The following is an 18810-nucleotide window of genomic DNA, read 5'->3' on the forward strand; positions in this document are numbered from 1 at the left end:
GATGTGGGAGTTAGCGTCGGGAGAGAGTGACTGAGGTTCTCAGAAGAGGAGTCACTTTACAGGAGAAGCAGGAAGAGAGATAAATACAGTTACCAATGCTATACACTGTTGGAAGTAAAGCAAGAGAAAGCCTGAACCATGCCCATTAGACTTAGAAAGTGGAGCCAACAGGTGTTTGCCAATGGGCACTTTTTGGGACATAGCAGGAGCAAAAGCTAGGTCTTGGTGGAGACCGACAGATATTCACCAAGACCAGAGCCTCTTCCCCCTCAACAGCTGGCTGAATGTCATTGGTCGAGCTTAGTAGATGGGGAGGCTGTGACTGAATTCCAGCGAATAGACATAGGGGTGGGGTGATGCACCTGTCACCTCCAGCATACAGCTTCTCACTTCACTCTCCAAGTACCTCTCTTTCCTAGCCTGCCAGCCAGTGTAGGTGAGGTACAGAGAATGACTGGACTTTGGGCAGCACAGCAAAAACAGAAGGAGCCTGGCCCATGGAGCATTATGTGGGACTAGGGGACTCTGTGAGGTCAAACTAAAAAGTTATGAGGAATATCAGACCAATGGAGCCAGCAGGCATCCTGGGGTTTGCAGTGGAATTGGGGAATGGCCAGCAGTGACAGTAGGAGGGTCAGCAGACAGGGCAGTTGTGTTTCAGAAGTCAGGCTGGCTGGAGTGGTCCCCAAGCCTGGAGACATGAAGCTCTGTAGGAGCAGCTTCTGATGCTCCCTGCAAGGCCAGAAAGTGCTGGAGTTCTAAACACCTGTAGGTGTAAGTGGCACACTATGTATGTTCATCCTAACAGCCACACAGACCCCTGGCACCCCGGCTGGGTCCACCCTTTGCAGATGTGCTGCTCATCTGGCCAGTGCAGCCCTGGTTCCGGCAAGCTTGTCTTGACAGGAGGGTAAGCTGCAACACACAGCAGCTGAGCAGGACCCTGTCCCAACTCAGCTCCTGTGGCGGTGCTGCAGCCCAACTCTGTGAACTCAGCAGCTCTCCGAGTCAGACCACCTGACTTCTCCAGCCTGGTTCTGCTCCTAACCTGTGGGTAACCTTGAGGGAACCCCTTCCCATGCAGCACCTGAGGCCAGCACCATGGCTCAACTAATCCACCTTGCGGCATCAGAACCCCTGTCTGCAAAGGGGTCAACCCAACCATTTCTCTTTCTCATACTTAAAAAAAAAAAAAAAACAGAAACGTTTATCAAATAGCTACATTTAAGAAGTCTTGGCTTAGCGCTGTTGCTGCCCCCTCACTGCAGCTGCACCTGCTTCTCCTCAAACCAGCCACACTCGCAAGGCACTATTCCCTTCCCACTTCTCATCCTGTTTAAGAAGGTTGTCTCCACCCTCCACAGCCTCTTTTTGCTCCAGCAAAAGAGACTTGGAGGAGAGTGTGGTATGCCTCCCCAAAGCATATCCCTGGCTGGGGTTGCCTTTACCTGGGCTTGGTTCTGCCTTCCCTGGGAAAGACATACTTCCTCTTCTCACGTACACAAACACTTGCTGGTTTAATGAAGGGTATAGCTTTCGCTTGTCTGTAGCTCTCTGAGCCACATAAGGAATGGGAATGGCCCTGACAGAGAGCACCTAGGGGAACCAGGACCTTCTCAGAGCAGCATATGACCAACAGGAGTGGGGCCCATCTGGCATCGCACGCACTATTGTGTCAAACACTGGTAAAGACCCAGGATCAACACAGATGCCCCCTTGGCCTATACGCATGCACACTGCCTTCCCCATCAGCCCAGGAGCCCCACAGCAACTCAACAGACAGGACCAGTGCACCTTTCAATTTCAAAGAACTTGGGAAACAAAGAGGCAAGAACCATGTTTATTCTGCAAATTCCAGAGGAAAGGATTCTGCATGATGGCAGAACCCAGTAGCTGCCAAAGGGGATGATGGGAAGTGACTGCTGTGGGCAGTCTTTTGCAGTGTCTCCTCCCAGGGCTGAGTCAGGTTCCTAGGAGTATGTCCTGAGCGGGGCTGCAGACAGACTGCAACGCACCTGGTCCACCCTCTGGTCCCCCACATGCAGATGCGGCCAGATGTGCTTCCTCTGGGGGAAGAAGAGGCCCCAGCCTCGGTCTTGGGCCTTCAGGGTGGCAGGCAGCCAGCCACAGCGTCAGGCCGGGGCATGGGCACAAAGTTCACGGGGCACAGCAGCAGTGGGCACATCTTCTCGTGCGCCTTCAGCGCCTCGCTCAGGTGCCTCAGCTCCTCGGTCAGCTTCCCGATCTCCCGCCGCAGCAGGGCATTCTCCTGCTCCAGGCACTCGTATTCCTGGGGGACACAGAGAGCGGGCAGACGGATTCAGGAACCACATCCTCCGGGCAGCACTCCAACCAACAGGGCAAGATCACCTCCTGCAGGGGGCGACTGAGGTGGGGGGACTGCCCATAACTGGGGTCCTCCCCCACCCCTCCCGCGTCTCCCAGGATAAACAGATCCTGGGAACTTGACTTTGTTTTTTGAATCAACTTTATCGAGGGCCAACATACATAAAATTGAGTGTGTATAGTTTGAGTGTACAGTGAGTTTTGACTAATGTGTACCCCTGTGTTGCTCCACACCAAGGCCATTTCCCTGACAATGTAAAGTTTCCTCACACCCCTTTCACTTTCTGAAGGTCTTTGCTGCTGTTCATGGCTACACCCCAAGCACCCAGGATGGTCAATGGAATATAATAAATCTTAGAGAATTGCTCAGATGAGTGAATGCAAACACCTATTGCTGTGGGTTTTGCTCCAGCATTCATCTGGTAAATTTCAACACCACCCAGGCTTACAGAGGTATCAGGGAGGCCCCTTAGCTCAACCCACACAGAGACCGTTCTGTATGTAATTCCTGCTCAGACATCCAACTTGCACTGAGGATGCCCACCTTCACAAAATGGAGCTACCCATTTCTGAGCCACTCCATCAGAAATTGCCTCTTGGTACAGACCTCAAATCCTGCAAACCCACCTATTGCATTTAGTGCTGGAGAACATTCAGGAGTGGAGAGCATCCAGCCTGTGGCCCATTCAGGGCCCGCAAAATTACCTGGTCTGGCCCTGCCAAGGCAACCTCAGGTAGTATGCAAAAATCCAATAAAACTATAGTGGGCTAATTTTGAAACTAATCATTTCATGTGGCCCATGAATGATGTTACAATTATCCAAATAGCCCTTGGCAGACACAAGACCCCTTGTATGAGTACAGCTGATACCTTTTCCCATATCACAGTTCTTCAAACGTAAGGAGACAGCCCCACACCACTTCCCCTTAGATGTTCTCCTGAGCCCAACATTGCGGAGCCTTGGTGCCCCTTGGGTCAGGACAGCTAGTCTCTCCCTCGGCCCCCAGGGGACCCAGCCCTTATGCTCCAAGCTGCAAGAATCTCTGAGCAAATGTCACTCCCAGAATGCAATGTGCAATTCTGGGCACCATGCAGAAAAGTGTGTGCCTGTGGGCGCCCCTTGCCAGACCCAAGCCCTTGGGCATCCACCTTGAGCTTATACAGGACAAGCTTCCTCTACACAGCTGTAACAGTCCTTGGACGGTGATGGGTGCTCTGGAGCCCAAGGACAGGCCTTGACACCTGTTCCCCACTGTACTTCACTCTGGTCCTTTGGGCATCTTCTGGAGGAGCAAAACTTTAAACCTTTAACTGCACCATGCATGGATGTGTGAGCTCCCAGTTTTAAGTTGTCTACTCCGTCTTCATCCCAGATGTTACTAAGTTTTGTGACACACAGCCAGATGCCGCATCCTGCCAGTAGAGACCTTCTCTGGGCTGAAGTCTTTTCCTTTCCTTCCAGGTGGATTCACACAGCCAGGCGTGGCTGTCCCATCCACAGTATGCATTTCCTGACATAGGGCCCCAGCATGCTACATGCAGAATTCCTCTGAACCATCCTTTGCCTCTTCCCCACGGCAGGGCAGGCTCCTTTCAGGGGAGGAGGGGTACCAGGAGCCAAGTCTGAGGCAGCAGGCTGTGCTGCATCAGTGTGCCTTTACAATGCACTGGGCCACTTCTGCCTTCAGCCCACCTCCTGGCTGCCCACACCCAACTCCTGGTGCTCCCTGTGGCCTCCGATGAGCACTAGTCCAGGGGTTGGAGTTTGGTTTACAAACCCAGCAACAAGCTCTCCCTGGGCAAAGAGGAGGGTCTGGGAGGGAGGGTGGAGCTGGAGGTTGTGACGGCAAGGCTGGAGGGACTGTAGTGTGTGCATTACACACACACGTAAACACACACTCTGTGCATGTCAATGCCCTTCACCTCCAAGCAGACAACACACGAGTGATGCCAAAAAGGTAATGGTGAGCCAAACTACAGAGCACTGGAAGCTCGTTATGTGGGCAGAACATCCCCAACAGACTTTCTGCATTTGGGGTTTGGGGATCTCTGCATGGCTGAGCTCCAACTCTGGCAACCACAAGGATCCCTAGGACCTAAGTGTCCATCATGCTCCCCACACCCCTACTAGGTCAATCTCCAGAGCCACTCCTCACAGGCCGCCCAGCTATGCCCACATCTGCCCTCTCCTCCTGGACTTTCTCCTGCAATCTAAGCCACACTCACACACATCCAGAGGGACTCTGCCCAAGCAGACAGAGGACAAGGGCATACCCTGCAGGGGAGACCTTCTCTTCGGAAACAAAAGGAGGCATTGGAAAGGGAGGAGGGAAGGGCCCCGAGGACCCCAGAGGGTGGAGGTACAGGGGACAGAAGGTGACGCCACTTCTCACTGGGAAGAAATGACTGGATCTCAGGCAAAAATTCACAAGCAACAGACAGGAAGTGCACTGTTCCCAAGAGGCGAGGAGTCCAGCGCCAGTGCTCTCCAGTTTTGAGTTCTTGGCTGCAGCTGGGACTGAGGCCCCTGACCCGCCCCAACACCCAGGGAATCCAACAAGTCATGGTTGCAAAGCCAAGACCAAATCATCAATGATGGTAAAATCACTGCAGATCCCATTTCCGCCTCAGAAATTCAGCTGCCTGAGACAGAAGCTCTCAACTGGGGGCATTTTGGCAGTCCCCAGAAGAGAACACAGGAGGACACAAGGCAGCATCTAGAGACAGCCAGGAAAAGAGGTTTTAGTGCACCTGGGGTGTCAAAAAAGACAGTGACCCCATGTCAGTAGCATTGAAGATGAGAAGCTCTTTTCAGGACAAGGAGAGGCTGATGGGGGAACACAGGTGGAATAGGGAAGTTGTCTTGAGGCAATCGGGATGCAGCGTAACTCTGGGGTGGGAGACTTTGCCCTATAGGTACAGAAGCTGTGTGGGTATCAGAGAACCAATACGATAACTGAGTGGGGGACAAGGGGGAGAAAGGCCACTGGAGGAATGAATACACACACACACACACACACACACATACACACCCCAGATATATCCCACTGGGCAAGCTGCAAAGCTGTAGTTCTGAGGGGTGCAATGACTTCTAGGGTCACTCAGCCATGGGCTCCAACCCCCGACTTCAAGGTCAACAGTCAAGCAGCTTCACAATTCTGCTTTCTATTGGCCAGGTCTGGACCCAAATTTCCCCTTGGTGGTTACCAGAAGCCAGGGGCTGCCGGCGCTCAGGGTTTCCCAGCCAGCCTATTCCCAAGCCTCACGCTGAGGCACTTCCCAGCAGAAAGACTGTGTCACCAGCAAGGACTGTACCCATCACCGTCACAGTCAGTTTCCAAACCCAGGAGGGGACAGCCTGAAGTGTCCTCCGTGCAGGCTCTGAGAACGTGCTGGCAATGCACACCACAATTACGTTGCCCGAGTCATCTGCTGGCTTTGTGACATTCAGGGCTCTTGGAGATGGCACCGTGGCCTTCCGTTTCTGACTCACTTCTTTCTCAGTTCTTTCTTTGGGTGTCTGGCAGACACAGGCTGACCCACTTCTGGGCCACCTTTCAGCTGGTCTTAGAGACCCTAACTGTTCACTCGGGTTGCTAACTGGGGCTCTTAGGCAAGCACCCACCATCCAGCAAGGAAGAGAAAGATAGGATCAGTGCGGGGATGACTTGAAAACCCACAGTGCAGGTTAGCAAGTGCTCTCCCCGCTGCAGCAGCGGCACCCTCACTGAGGGCTGAGCGTGGCCACTGCCCTCTGCCCTCTGTGCGGCCTGTGCAGGCCGCTTCCTGATTGCCCCTCCACAGAGCTCCTGCCTTGGTGCCCAGTCCTCAGGACCTGGAGAAAGGGAACTGAGAGGGCAGCGTGGTGACCGAGGGACTCACAAGAGTGGCAGCATAAGGAGATTTTTCTCTGGGTGCTGGAGGTAACATGGGCATGAGAGTGAGGTGAGTGACAGGTCAAGGGGGTGGGGGACGGGCACCTGAAGCACATCTTGTCTTCAGTGTTCTATTTTCTGCTGTCCTAGACAGGCAAGTAAAGAGCCTGGCTACTCCGTGGTGATCTGTGAACATCCCTTAGCACAGGACAGAGGGATGCATGGTTAAAGCCCTTTGCACAGGCTGCTGCAGCAGGCAGAGGTGGGCACCAGCTGTTTCCCAGACCCCTTGGCTGGGGAGGCCAAGGCACTGCCCTCATCCTGGCTTCAGGGGAAGGTCTCCATGCCTGGTGTCCAACTTTTTACTTTCCCTATCCTCAACATGGCCCGGGTGCTCCAGGGTTCCCAGGGGACTTTGGGCCATGCCCTTCAGCAGCTGGCCAAATTTGACTCAGCCCACTGAGGACGAGTCAAAGTCTTCTTTCTATCATCTCTGAGCCAGACACCCACCTAAAATGTGCATCTTTAATCACATGATGCCATATCACTCCATGAATGGCCATGCAGAACACAGGTGCCCACATCAATGACCGCTTCCCAGGAGAAGGCTGGGGTGGGTGGTGGGGCAACATATCCGGCATGCCTGTCACCCCAGAGATGGCATCCTTCTGCTCTGCATAAGGTTTGGGGTGTCCTTCCTTGGTCCTACATCAGCTGTTTGCTCCCTCAGATTCTCTTGTGACCAGTGACATCTATGGGTAGCTAGTGAGAGCAAGGTAGGAACAACAGTTTGAGGGTCTGACGCAGATGGGGCCCCTGTCTGGTCCTGCTTGATGCTGCTTCTCAACCACACTTGGCCTTGCGTAATTCTAACTCAGTCCTGGCCAGCCCAAGAGGAACAGGAGGAGGCAGTGTTCTACCTTGGGTAGTCTATGGTCCAGATGGCTCTACTCCTTTCTAGAAAGATCAGTGGGTGTTACTCTCATGCAACATGGCCAAGGGGCAGGAGAAGAGTCTAAGAACCCTCCAAAAGGGCCCTCCACCCTACACTCCTAGGAGGGATCTGGCAAGAGTGTATACAGCACCACCCCTAAGTTTCTAGATATCTGGTGGGTCATTGGGTTATACAATCTGATGATGATGAAAGGTGAGCAAGACCCAGAACTTCATCTCAGAATCTTTTCTGACAGTTTAGTAAGGTTCTGTGGGTATTTGTATTATCTCCTCTAGTAGGCACAGTAATGGCCCTTTGAAAGTCTCTACATCCTAACTTGGAACCTGGGGACACTCAGGTATTACCTTCACCACCTGAAGATGTGAAAGCATGAAGCAGCATCCAATGGAAACATAACCCTGGACTGTTTTGGGCAGGCCCTGGAACCACTAGGGACTTTAGAAGTCAAAGAATGATCTGAGAGTCAAAGAAGACATGATGATGAGAATGGAGTCAGGGAAATGCAGCAGGAGAAAGACCAGGCCGGTCACTACCAACTTTGAAGTTGGAAAGGGACCATCAGCCTAGCAACATGGAAGGCTCCAGAAAGTGGAAAAGACAGGGAGTGGGGTCCTCTCCAGAGGTTCCAGAGGGGACACAGTCCTACCAGCCTGCTGAGTTCAGGCCCCCGAGACCACTACAGCTGTCTCATTGCCAAAATGTAAGGTGGCAAATGGGAGTCGCTTGAAGCGCCCACCTTTGTGAGAGTCTGTTACAGCAGCAGCTAGGAACCTGACACTCAGTCCTTGGGAATCCCATGCTTTGCAAGGACAGGGACACAACAACCCTGCCCACAGTAACACGTCATCACGATTTATGGAATAGACCTACCTGATCTTGTCCTAGAAGTGACCTTGGTCACTTCTTCCACATAACCGCTCAGAACTGATGCTGCACAGGCTTGGACTACAAGCTTCTTCTGGGCACTCACAGATTGAACACAGGAATGCACAGCCTAGGAGCCCCAAGTCCCTTCCGGGGGTCATCTGGCAGCATGAAGCTGCAACCACAATTGCTTCAGGAGTCGGGAGATGGGGGATGGAATGGGGTGGGGAAGCAGCAATGGACACTACAGTTCTGTAGAAACATCCCGAACTGCTAAGGGCCTTCCTTGGCCCTGGCCTACAGCCTCTTTCCAGGGCCCAGCTTCCTTCCAGGAAAACAGCTGTTATTTATAGTAAATGCCATGCTGTGAATTTGTATTAGTGAGTCACCTCCCCCTGGAGCAAAGTAAGACAGGCAAACCTTGTCTTAATGCATCTCACAGATGATTTGCTTTCTACAGACTCAAGACTTATGGCAACTCTGCTTGGACCACGCCTATCAGTACTGGTTTTCTGTTGATCTGATAATCTGACAGTTTTTAGCAATAAAACATTTCTCTTTAGGCTATGGACATTGTTTTCTTACAGATGACGCCACTCACACTTGATAGACTACAGGACAGTGTAAGCACAGCTTTCATATGCACTGGAAAACCAAAAAGCCCACATGACTCCCTTTATTGCAACACTCACTTTGGGCCAGAGGGGAGAACTAGATCTAAAATATCTCAGAGGGGTTCTGCTTGCAGAGCATTCTAAACATGTTTTGAGTTCTCTGCTTGATTCTAGTTTCCAAAAGCTGCCCTTGCCACACTGTGCAGTCAGCACCCCGACCTGGCTTTGCTGAGACAAGCTACGGCCAGACAGTGTGGCAGCAGAGAGATAAACTGAAACCTTTCGCTATCTCCTGGAGAGCTCCTTGGGTGCTTTTGAGGCCAGGCCGGGATGCAGAGCCAGCCGCATGTCCTCACCGTGGGATGATGTGGGTTTGTGCATAAGGGCGGGAGAAAGCAGACTAGCTTAGGATACAATGCAGATTCTAGCTCTGAGCGATGAAAAAGATGGTTAGCTCCACTGGTGATGAAGCACACACAGTGTATAGAGGAAACCTGCGCTGTGAGAGTGGCGCCCCTCAGGAGGCTAGTACAGAGCCACGTGGAGCCACATCAAGGTGCCCGGTGGTGGGGCCCAGGACAGGGTCCTGCCTCGAGTCACTAGTGTAGAAGTGATGACAGAACAAGTTAGCAGTTGGAACCTCCAGGGTGAGAAGAAAAAGGGGCAGAGTTGGAATTTCTAGTCAACACTGCCATTTAAGGAAAACAGACAAGGCCACTGCTTTGGCATAGCAGGCAAAGCACTGCCAGCATCCCATGTGGGTGCCAGTTCTAGTCTCAGCTGCTCCACTTCCTGTTCAGCTCCCTGCCACCGTGCCTGGGAAAGCAGCCGAGGATGGCCCGAGTGCTGGGACCACTGTACCTCTCTTTCCTTCAACTCTCTGTCACTCTGCTTGTCAAATAAATACACCTTTGGAAAGAAAAAGAAATTCGCATATGCTAAACACCCAGCAGATGAGGAAGAAATGTAGGCAATTGTGAGTAAAGCATGGGAAAACACAGCAGCACCAGGCCAGTGCACCACCCTGCACAGGGGTGGACGTGGGGGGGGGGTGGCAGTGACCCTGCAAGGGCCCAGTGGGCTCCACCCCCGGGGCTCCCCGGAGCTCCACCCCCTATGCAGTCTCACCTCGTGGAGTTTGTCAGCCTTCTGGGTCTGCTTCTTCCGACTTCTCTGAGCAGCAACTCGGTTTTTCTCTCTCCTTCGTACCTTCCTGTCATCATCCTCAGGGCTCTGGGGGTGCGGGGAAGAGGGGAACATTCTGTGAGGGGTGCACTTGAGGGCCCTCACCCCGCGGCTCCCTGCTCTCCGCCTGCTCAGAGCTGCAGGGGGAGTGTCTGTTGCCGTAGCAGTGCCTGTGGCTGCCTCAGTGGGCTCCGGGTGGAGGAGCACTCCCTGGGGCCCTGTCCTCTCCGCTGAGCAATGTGGTGTGTGACCACTGCTTGAAAGATGAGGAATAAGAAACTCAGACAGGTTAGGGAACTTGCTGCAGGTAGAGTGAGTGAGTGGGAAGTGGAACTCAGGTCGGTTCGTCTCCAAACCATCGTTCGTAAACCTCCACCCCACAGGGCGTGTGCCTGGAAGAGCTGTGGTGTCAGAGCTGTCGCTGTGCAACCTGGACAGCCAGGGGCACAGCCATGTGGAGCTTGCTGCATGCAAGCAAGAGGTTCTGGCGCCAGTGGCTGCAAACCACGCTTGCCCTCAGAGCTAACTGCACACACAGAACGTTGCCTTCCCACCAGGTGCCCTGGCTCACCCTGGCAGTGTGCTCCTTTCAGTGATGCACAGCTGACATTTTGCCTCAGAGGTCAGAGGAAATCACAAAGCAAATCTATGATGTGGCTTGAAAGCTCTTGGCCACACATGACATTGAGCCGAACTTAGACAAATCCTTCAATGGGTACCATGAACCAGGTGGATAGAATAATGCACCTGCCACGCAAAAATGCTTCCTCCAGTTAGGCGAAATGTGGCTTTCCAGAACCCTGAGAGACCACGGTGGGGGGGGCGACAAAGACTTCTTCTGAAGAGTGTAAAAACTAAGAGATTAGTGGGGCTACACACACAGAGAAAGCTATTTAATTATTCATGGAAAGTAAACCACAGAGAATACTGGATATGCTAAGTTATTGCCTTATCTGATCTTATGTTCCAAATAAGGAAGACAGGTATCCTATGCCTGTAGGTAAAGAAGGGCCAGCATACTCGAAAGATAAAAAGGAGAAGAATAACTTACGCAACGACAGAAGTAGCGCAGGGTCAAGGCTTGCAGGAACAGACAGGTAGAACAATGGAATCTTCCAGAGATGCCAAGAAGCCCAGCTAAATACACCCAGCACACCCTCAGAGCCACGCGTGCTGTGCTCACCGGCCCCGTGGCTTCAGAATCACACACGTCCCAGCTTTCTCTTACTCTCACGTGGCCTTGAGTCAGGCACTGAAATTCTCCCAGTTTTCAGCTTCCTCGCCTACGTGTGTGATTCACTCATTCTCTCAGTGTGGACTACATGCTGTGTGGTGGCAACTGCGCAGCTAACAGCCACACACTGGGGGCTGCCCTCAGGTGCCTGGGTCCTGAAGCAACCCCCGTTACCCCACGTGCCCTACTGATTTGCCTTTATTGAGGTTGCTGTTTAATGGAATCCTCCACAGGGCTTTTCAATAAATCATGCCCCAGGGGAGCTGACCCCAGGACCTATCAACAAGGCAGGTCCCACCAAGGCAGACATACCTGACCAAGTAAAACAGGTGAGCACAGTTTTGAACTATTCACACATTACTAACCACAGCTCATTAGTCTTTGCAAAACTCCCAGGAATACGGTGTTAAAGACAAGGGTTTCACAAAAGGGGAAACCGAGGCTCGGAGAATAAATAAGTAATTACACATTTATCTATCAAATCGCCAAGGTTGTTCTGCCTGTGCAGCAAAGCCAGCCCCAGACTCGGATTTGAGGACCCTCTACCATCTCTGGAGACCACGGCGTGCCAGAACACCAAGGTGGGAGGGAGCGCAAGGAGGCGGCCCGGGCTCTTCCCCACAAACTGGGCTCGAAAATTCGGAGCGGCCATGCCTGCCTGCAAGCTGCTCCCAGTTGTCTGGGTGCACGACGATACATGCCCCTGGGGATCGCGCGGAAGAGTGACGGGAAGGCGGGGAGGGGTTCCACCAGCGCCGGGGGAGGAGTCTCCCCTCCCCCACCCGCAACCCGCCAGTGCCCCACACCCCGAGGCAGATCCGTACCGCGTTCCCCATTCCAGCGGCCGCCACAGGAGGGTGGGTATTGGGAGCTGCTGGGGACGAGCCGCCCTTTCGGGCTCGATGCCCTCTCCAAGAAGGGCCACACGCGCGGGCGGTGGCTGACGGCTCTCTCGGCCGCGGGGACCCCACGTGTCGGGGAGCGCGGGCTGCTCAGCCCCGACGGACGTCCGCGCCCTCCGGCCTCTCCCCTCCCAAGGGACGCGGAGCCCTCCCCGGAACGGCCGAGGAGCACACTAGGACCCCGGGACCATCGCGCCCTTGCCCCCAGAAGCCTCCCATCTCCGGCTCCGACAGCGCCCTCCACCCGCGCGCCCCGGCGGCCACGGCCCCGGCACCTCCCACCCCGGCACACACGCCCCCTAGGCCCTCCGGGAGCCTCTCGCCCACTACCTGCGGCTGCTGCTGGTGCCCCGGCGCCGCGACGCTCCTCTGCAGGACGCCGCCGGCGGCCGGGAGCCCCTGAGACATGCCGGGCGCTCGGCCCGCCGGTCCGCCCCAGCCCGCGGCGCCCTAGCCCGGGGGCTCGGCCTAGGCGCGCGCTCCGGCCGCCCGCATCGCCTCGCCCGCACCTGCTGTCGGCCTGCGCCCCGCCCCCGCGCGCTTCCCGCTCTCCTGGCGCCGCGCCTCCGCCGGGGCTCCCCGCCGCCCGCCCGGTCGCGGTCCGCCGTCCTTCCCGTCCCCAAGTCCGCCCCACCTCCTTCTCCCACCTCCGCCCCATTTCCTCCTCTCCCCGCCCTCTCTCCGCTGCGCCTCGGGGTCCCCAATCCCACCCCGGGCACGGCTTTCCGCTGGGGGCCCCCCCAAGTCGTGGGAGTCACGTGGTGGCCCGGAAACCCTGCAGGGACCGCGACGCCCACCCGCGAGAGGCAACGATGGGGTGGCTGGGGGTCGCGAGGCGCAGGCTTTAGGGAGCGGGGTGCTTCGGCCGCTGCTGGGTGGTGGTGGGGAACTAGGGTTAAGCAACGCAGGTGGGTGGTTTTGGGGTTGGCGGCTTTCGCCGGTCCCCAACACAACCTCTTCCTGCGCGTTGCCCACACCTCCCTGCCGACCCCCAGCCCAGGCGCGGGTGGGGCCTTGGGGGCTTTATCGTTCAGCCCTCGGGTCGCCCCTGTCGCTCGGTCCCCGCAGGAGCAGGGGAAAGGACAGAGGCCTCCGGTGCATCCGGAGCGCGGGCGTTCCCGGGCTTTTCTGCCTGCTACCTACAAGTGCCGGACATGATCCCAACAAATCAAAAGCCAGCGGCTGCCGGCCGGCGTGCTTCAGCGCCAAGAAGAGATAGGAACCACGACTGGGGTGGGCGGCTGCAAAGGTCACCAGAGCCTTCCCGTTGTGGTCGCTTTGGGTAGCAGGAGGCTGGGGCGCGAGCCCTTCGCATTCCCAGGCCAGAGCTAGTGGCTCTCGGCCAGGATTTATTACCCATCGTCAAAGTGTCCTGAGCATCTCACCTGTGGCTGTCAGGAAGAAAGGAGGGGAGACTGTGCAAGCAGGGTCGATGGCTAGCAGGGAAGAGTGCGCAGGGCAGAGGAGGTCAGGGCAGGGGCGGGGGTGTGAGGGTGGTGGAGAGAGAGGGAAGGGGCTGCGGGTGAGGAGTAGACTCTGCTCAGAGTACCACACACAGAGGTCACACGCTAGCCAGCACCGCATTCATGCAGGCACACCGGGGTGCTGGTACAGCACTGTGCGCTCAACAGGTGCTTGGCTGAGTGACTGCAATAGGGTCCACGGGGACTCCTCATTCCTGAACGATTAAAACAAGACAAGTAACCACTAAAGAGTGGTTGCAATGTTCAGAAAAGCCGCTCTCCTCCGTGTTGTTTATGCACGCAAAGGGCAGAATCAGGGCCCCGTGACGGGTCTTGGCACTTTTCTGTTCTTCCCTAAGCCATAGCACATTCTAAGTCCCTCGGGGCTGGAGTTCCCAGTATCTCCCCGGGAGCCTGGCACTCTGCCCCAGTTCTCCGGAACTCTGAGTGGGCACAGTGGGCTGCTGTATGTTTAGGCAGAGATTTCCTCAGACAGGAGAAGTCTCACTAACCAGTTAGAATTTAAGAGAGCGACAGGACATGTATTTTATGTGTATATCCTACATCAGAACGAACGGAGCAAGCAAATACCAATAAAAATCAAAGAGACAGAGCAGAACTAAATTCTTTTTTTAAAAAACGGTTTATTTATTTTTTATTGGAAAGTCAGATATACAGAGAGGATCAGAGATAGAGATCTTCATCTGCTGATTCACTCCAAAAGTGGCCACAAGGGTCGGAACCGAGCCAATCCAAAGCTAGGAGCCAGGAGCTTCCAGGTCTCCCACACGGATGCAGAGTCCCAAGGTTTTGGGCCGTCCTCGACTGCTTTCCCAGGCCACAAGCAGGGAGCTGGGTGGGAAGTGGGGCTGCCAGGATTAGAACTGGTGACCGTATGGGATCCTGGCACATGCAAAACAAAGACTGTAGCTACCATGCCGGGCCAGAACTAAATTCTTATTAAAGAACTTGGGGTTAAGACAAGGAAAACCTTTAGTAAGACTGTGAGTGGTAGAGGAAATGATGTGGATAACATCTGAATGATGGAAAAAGCCTAACTTGTTTTAGATGACAGCACAACCAGAAATCTAAAGCCTACAGATTGGGACAATACAGTGTGTCTGGCAAAGATTTAAAATCCCTGTAGTATGTGCATCTTATGAGATGGACTAGAGAAAAACAGAGACAGCCCTTCCCATGCAAGCATAAAGTGAACAGCTGCTGTGAACTGGGAGTCACAAAAAAATAATAAGGAAAACAGATATGGGGAAAGTACATTAAAATAAGAATCCTTTTAAAATATCTAATTAGCAAAATATCTTGCTGAAGTCAATAAACGTTTGTTAGAAGTCATTCTCTGGCATCACTGGAAAGCAATTTTATTGTAATTTCCAAGTAAGATAAAAGAGATAACTTTTGAATCCAGCTTTGCCAACTCTAGAACATCGTTCTAGGAAGGTCATAGAAAACACTGGAGAGAAAAATGGTATGAGCACTGAAAGTTCATAGCATTTAATGAGTGGAAAATCAGAGCCAGAGAGATGGCTTAACTGACTAGTCCTCCACCTGCAAGCACTGGCATCTCACATGGCCACGAGTTCTTGTCTTGGCTGTTTCACTTCTGATCCAACTCCCTGCTTATGGCCTAGTAAAGCAATGGAGGATGGTCCAAAGCCTTGGGACCCTGCAGCTGCATTGGAGACTCCAGAAGAGGTTCCTGGCTCCTGGCTTTGGATCACCTCAGCTCAGCTCCAGCTATGGTGGTCATTTAGAGAGTGGACCGATGGATGGAGGAGCTTTCTCACACTGGCTCTCCTTTCTATAAGTCTGCCTTTCTAATAAAAATACATAAATACTTTTTTTAAGATTTATTTTTATTATTTTTTTATTGGAAAGGCGAATATACAGAGAGGAGAGACAGAGAGGAAGATCTTCCGTCCGATGATTCACTCCCCAAGTGAGCACAACGGCCGATGCTATGCCGATCCGAAGCCAGGAGCCTCTTCCGGGTCTCCCACGCGGGTGCAGGGTCCCAAAGCTTTGGGCCGTCCTTGACTGCTCTCCCAGGCCACAGGCAGGGAGCTGGATGGGAAGCGGGGCCGCCTGGATAGAACCGGCACCCATATGGGATCCCGGGCGTGCAAGGCGAGGACCTTAACCACTTGCGCCACCACGCCAGGCCCGTAAATACATTTTTTAAAAGGTGTGAAAATCATATGCAATGTACATGTCCAATTGTAGTCGAGTAGTTAGCAAGATAGATTACCGGCACAAAATAAACTATTATGTCTCTTCAAAGTTACAGCATACAGACAGGTTTGCTGCATGCAGAATTTATTTGATATGAGATAGGGTGAGGGGAAAAGCAGGATGTAAAATGTACATGCATAGCTTGTTTGTTATAATGGAAGTCCATGAGAGAAGTTTGGAAGGAATTGCACCAAGGTGATAACTTCTCATATGGCAGTGAATTGCAAGCAATGCATTTTCCTGTTTTTAAAACTTTTATGAAAAACTTTAAATACATTAGCATCTTTAAGCATTGCACATTTGTAAGTAATATCAGTATATGTGTATCTTCCGCTTCCCTGTCGTCAAGCTCATTGGTCCCAGAATGCCAGACCTCTAACCAAAGTGAGTACTCTATCAACCATCCTTTTCTTTCTGTTAAAATTTTCTGGTTTGTTGGGCCTGGCGGCGTGGCCTAGTGGCTGGAGTCCTCGCCTTGAATGCACCGGGATCCCATGTGGGCGCCAATTCTAATCCCAGCAGCTCCACTTCTCATCCAGCTCCCTGCTTGTGGCCTGGGAAAGCAGTTGAGGATGGCCCAAAGCCTTGGGACCCTGCACCCGTGTGGGAGACCCAGAAGGAAGTTCCTGGCTCCTGGCTTCAAATCAGCACAGCTCTGGTTGTTGCGCTCAGTTGAGGAGTGAATCATCGGATGGAAGATCTTCCTCTCTGTCTCTTCTTCTCTCTGTATATCTGACTTTGTAATAAAAATAAATAAATCTTTAAAAAAATTTCCGGTGTGTTTTGTTCTCCTTAAGTCAGAAGGAGAAAGAAAAATGAAAATGAAGAAAAGACAAACAAGAACAAATATGTTCAGTGTTGTTTCTCCTTGTTGTGCCTGTGTGTGTTTTCCCCTTTGAACCAAGTACAGAAATGATCTGATTTGGCAATTTCCTGCGAATACCACAATGACCCTGGATTACATGTTTGGTGATGGGGAAGGAGGTGTGGGAGGCTTACAGTTCAATGATCCAATCCACTGGTGATTCATTAACTTCACCAGAATACAGTTCTTTACAAAAACAAATTGCTCAGATGTTAGAAAACCCCATCACTTGTTCATCTTTGCTTTTCTCTTGCAGGAAAACTGGCCTTTCAGGAACTGTACTCTCAGCAAGTGATCCTGCAGGACTGGCAGGGGTCAGAGCACATGGAAGTTGAAGATAGAGACCCCTGGATCTAAAGAAGCCAGCCCCGTGTCTGTCAGGAGCCCCTGAGCTCAGCAGAGGGTGACAGGAGACACACCTCACACAGCTCACTCACGTTCCAGAGGAGCGAGGTAGACAGCCACCAAAAGGTACCATGTTATATGGTCACGTGGTTTACAGAGACCTGCCAAGCACAGCCAGACCAAGCCACCCGCACCACCTCTAGCAGGTGCCTGCAGTTTAAGAGGGAAGGATGCATTGGATGCTTATACCCAAAGGGCAAATGTCAAATGTTCAGCTTCCACACTGCAACCGTGACAGAATGGTTTGGAGGAAATCTCCCAGCGACTTTGTTGGGGCATCGTCCTCTTGCTCCTTTATGTTGAACTGACTCTATCTCCTTGAAAAGAGCAGAGGAAAAATGAAAGGGGGAGGGAACTGAAGAAGAAGAAAAAAATGACAGAGGGGGGCATCAAAACAAGGGGCTCATGTTGGAATGCCAATAAGTGACTATGAGTCATAAAAGAAGGTTCTGGAATAGAGGCACAGAAGGTTAAGTACTGCTTCTCTCCCTCCACCTCCCTTCCTGTCCATTCATACTTCCTTTTTCCCTCTCCCCAGGGTTTGTGGGACTTGAAGCTGATACCAAATTGGATACAAATTCCTTCTTTAAGAAAAAACATTCAAAAGTAAACATTAGAGTTAAATTTTAATTAGAATGAGAAAAACAGATTTTAATAAATTTCTACAAATGTCACAGAACTCCAGAAAAAAAAATGCACTTACCTCTTTCGTTAACAGTTAACAAATTTCACAGATTGCTTTTCTTAATTTTTCTTTGGCTGCATATTCTTTGACCACATCTGTATACAACAGTGTTTTTGATATATTTTTCAATGATTTATTCATTGATTTATTTGAAAAGCAGAATCACAGAGAAAGAGAATCTGCCATCTGCAGTTTCACTTCCCAAATAGCTACAACAGCCAGGGCCGGGTCAGGCCAAAGTCAGGAGGCAGGAACTCCATCCTGCTTTCCCATGTGGGTGGAGGGACCCAATTACTTGGGTCAACACTTGCTGTTTCCAAAACATGTTATCAGGAAGCTTGATCAGAAAAAGAGGTGCTTGAACTTGAACTAGCATTCTGATATGGGATGCTGGCATCCCGAGTGGTGGCTCCACGTGCTGTGCCACGATGCCCTCCTGTGAAAGTTATTTTTATAGACATAGCAGAAAGCACCATCTTTGTGATAGTGAATTCTAATTTCTGAAAGTTAAGACACATCATTTCATAAGAGACATACTTGCCACTCGTCTCCTAGGTGACCCATACCATCTACATGGTTACCACGTACTTCCTTCTGCTGCTGGCACTGTGGGATACATAGATCCCAGCACCCCCAGACATGACCCTTCACCTGGCCCTGCCAGATCTGTTGGCCAGTGGGCGTGAGGGATGTCCTGGAAGCCGTTCTTATACCAGTGTCCCAGCAAGAACACCTCTGCTTCTACGCACAACCCAACCTCAGCAAACACCAACTCAGCACTCCTTCACATGCCCATGTCCGCTCGGTGCTGCTTGATGTGAAAGGAGATAATACACTAGAGGAAAAATCAGAGTGCACAGACAACAGTCTTAACCAACAGCAATTAACATGTACATCTTTTTGCAAAATGCCCTTCCTCTACCACCAGGGCTTAGAAGGGAGTTCAAAACGTGGTTGGGCTAAAGCCTTGCTTTCCCAGCCTTCCAGTAAACCCATCCCTATTCCACCTTCTGAGCATCTTCAGGACCGCTCTCTGCTCTTACCCTCTGCCGCCATCTGCGGTCTGCTCCACAGCCACAGCCCCCATGGCAGAACTCGGACTCTCTGGAGCCTCCTTCTCATGCAGAGTGTAAAGTTGTCACCTAACTGCTTTGCCACCAGATGGG

General features: G+C 52.4%; 1 protein-coding gene across 2 annotated transcripts; it reads right to left on the reverse strand.

Moving 5' to 3' along the window:
* Positions 1-1853: 1853 nt before the first annotated feature.
* Positions 1854-12386, reverse strand: BATF3 (basic leucine zipper ATF-like transcription factor 3). Of its 2 annotated transcripts, none has more exons than XM_040985299.1 (3): positions 12307-12386; positions 9784-9888; positions 1854-2290 (listed from the first exon to the last, which is right to left on the reverse strand). In XM_040985299.1, the coding sequence occupies exons 1-3, from the start codon at positions 12382-12384 to the stop codon at positions 2105-2107; spliced, it is 369 nt and encodes a 122-aa protein (XP_040841233.1). In that variant the 5' UTR covers positions 12385-12386; the 3' UTR covers positions 1854-2104. The 2 variants fall into 2 exon arrangements, with proteins under 2 accessions (XP_040841233.1, XP_040841234.1); XM_040985300.1 differs by having other exon boundaries at positions 9784-9900; positions 12307-12384.
* Positions 12387-18810: the final 6424 nt, after the last annotated feature.

The sequence above is a fragment of the Ochotona curzoniae genome, unplaced genomic scaffold, assembly GCF_017591425.1.
Source record: "Ochotona curzoniae isolate NIBS_2020 unplaced genomic scaffold, NIBS_Ocur_1.0 contig_430, whole genome shotgun sequence".
Taxonomy (NCBI): domain Eukaryota; kingdom Metazoa; phylum Chordata; class Mammalia; order Lagomorpha; family Ochotonidae; genus Ochotona; species Ochotona curzoniae.

Excerpts from the sequence above, each read along its gene's own strand:
- BATF3 (XM_040985300.1), bottom strand. The coding sequence starts at position 12,384 with ATGTCTCAGGGGCTCCCGGCCGCCGGCGGCGTCCTGCAGAGGAGCGTC. Across the intron at positions 9,901-12,306 it reads GGCACCAGCAGCAGCCGCAG|CCGCACCCCCAGAGCCCTGA; the intron begins GTAGTGGGCGAG and ends TTCCCCTCTTCC. Across the intron at positions 2,291-9,783 it reads AGGCTGACAAACTCCACGAG|GAATACGAGTGCCTGGAGCA; the intron begins GTGAGACTGCAT and ends TGTGTCCCCCAG.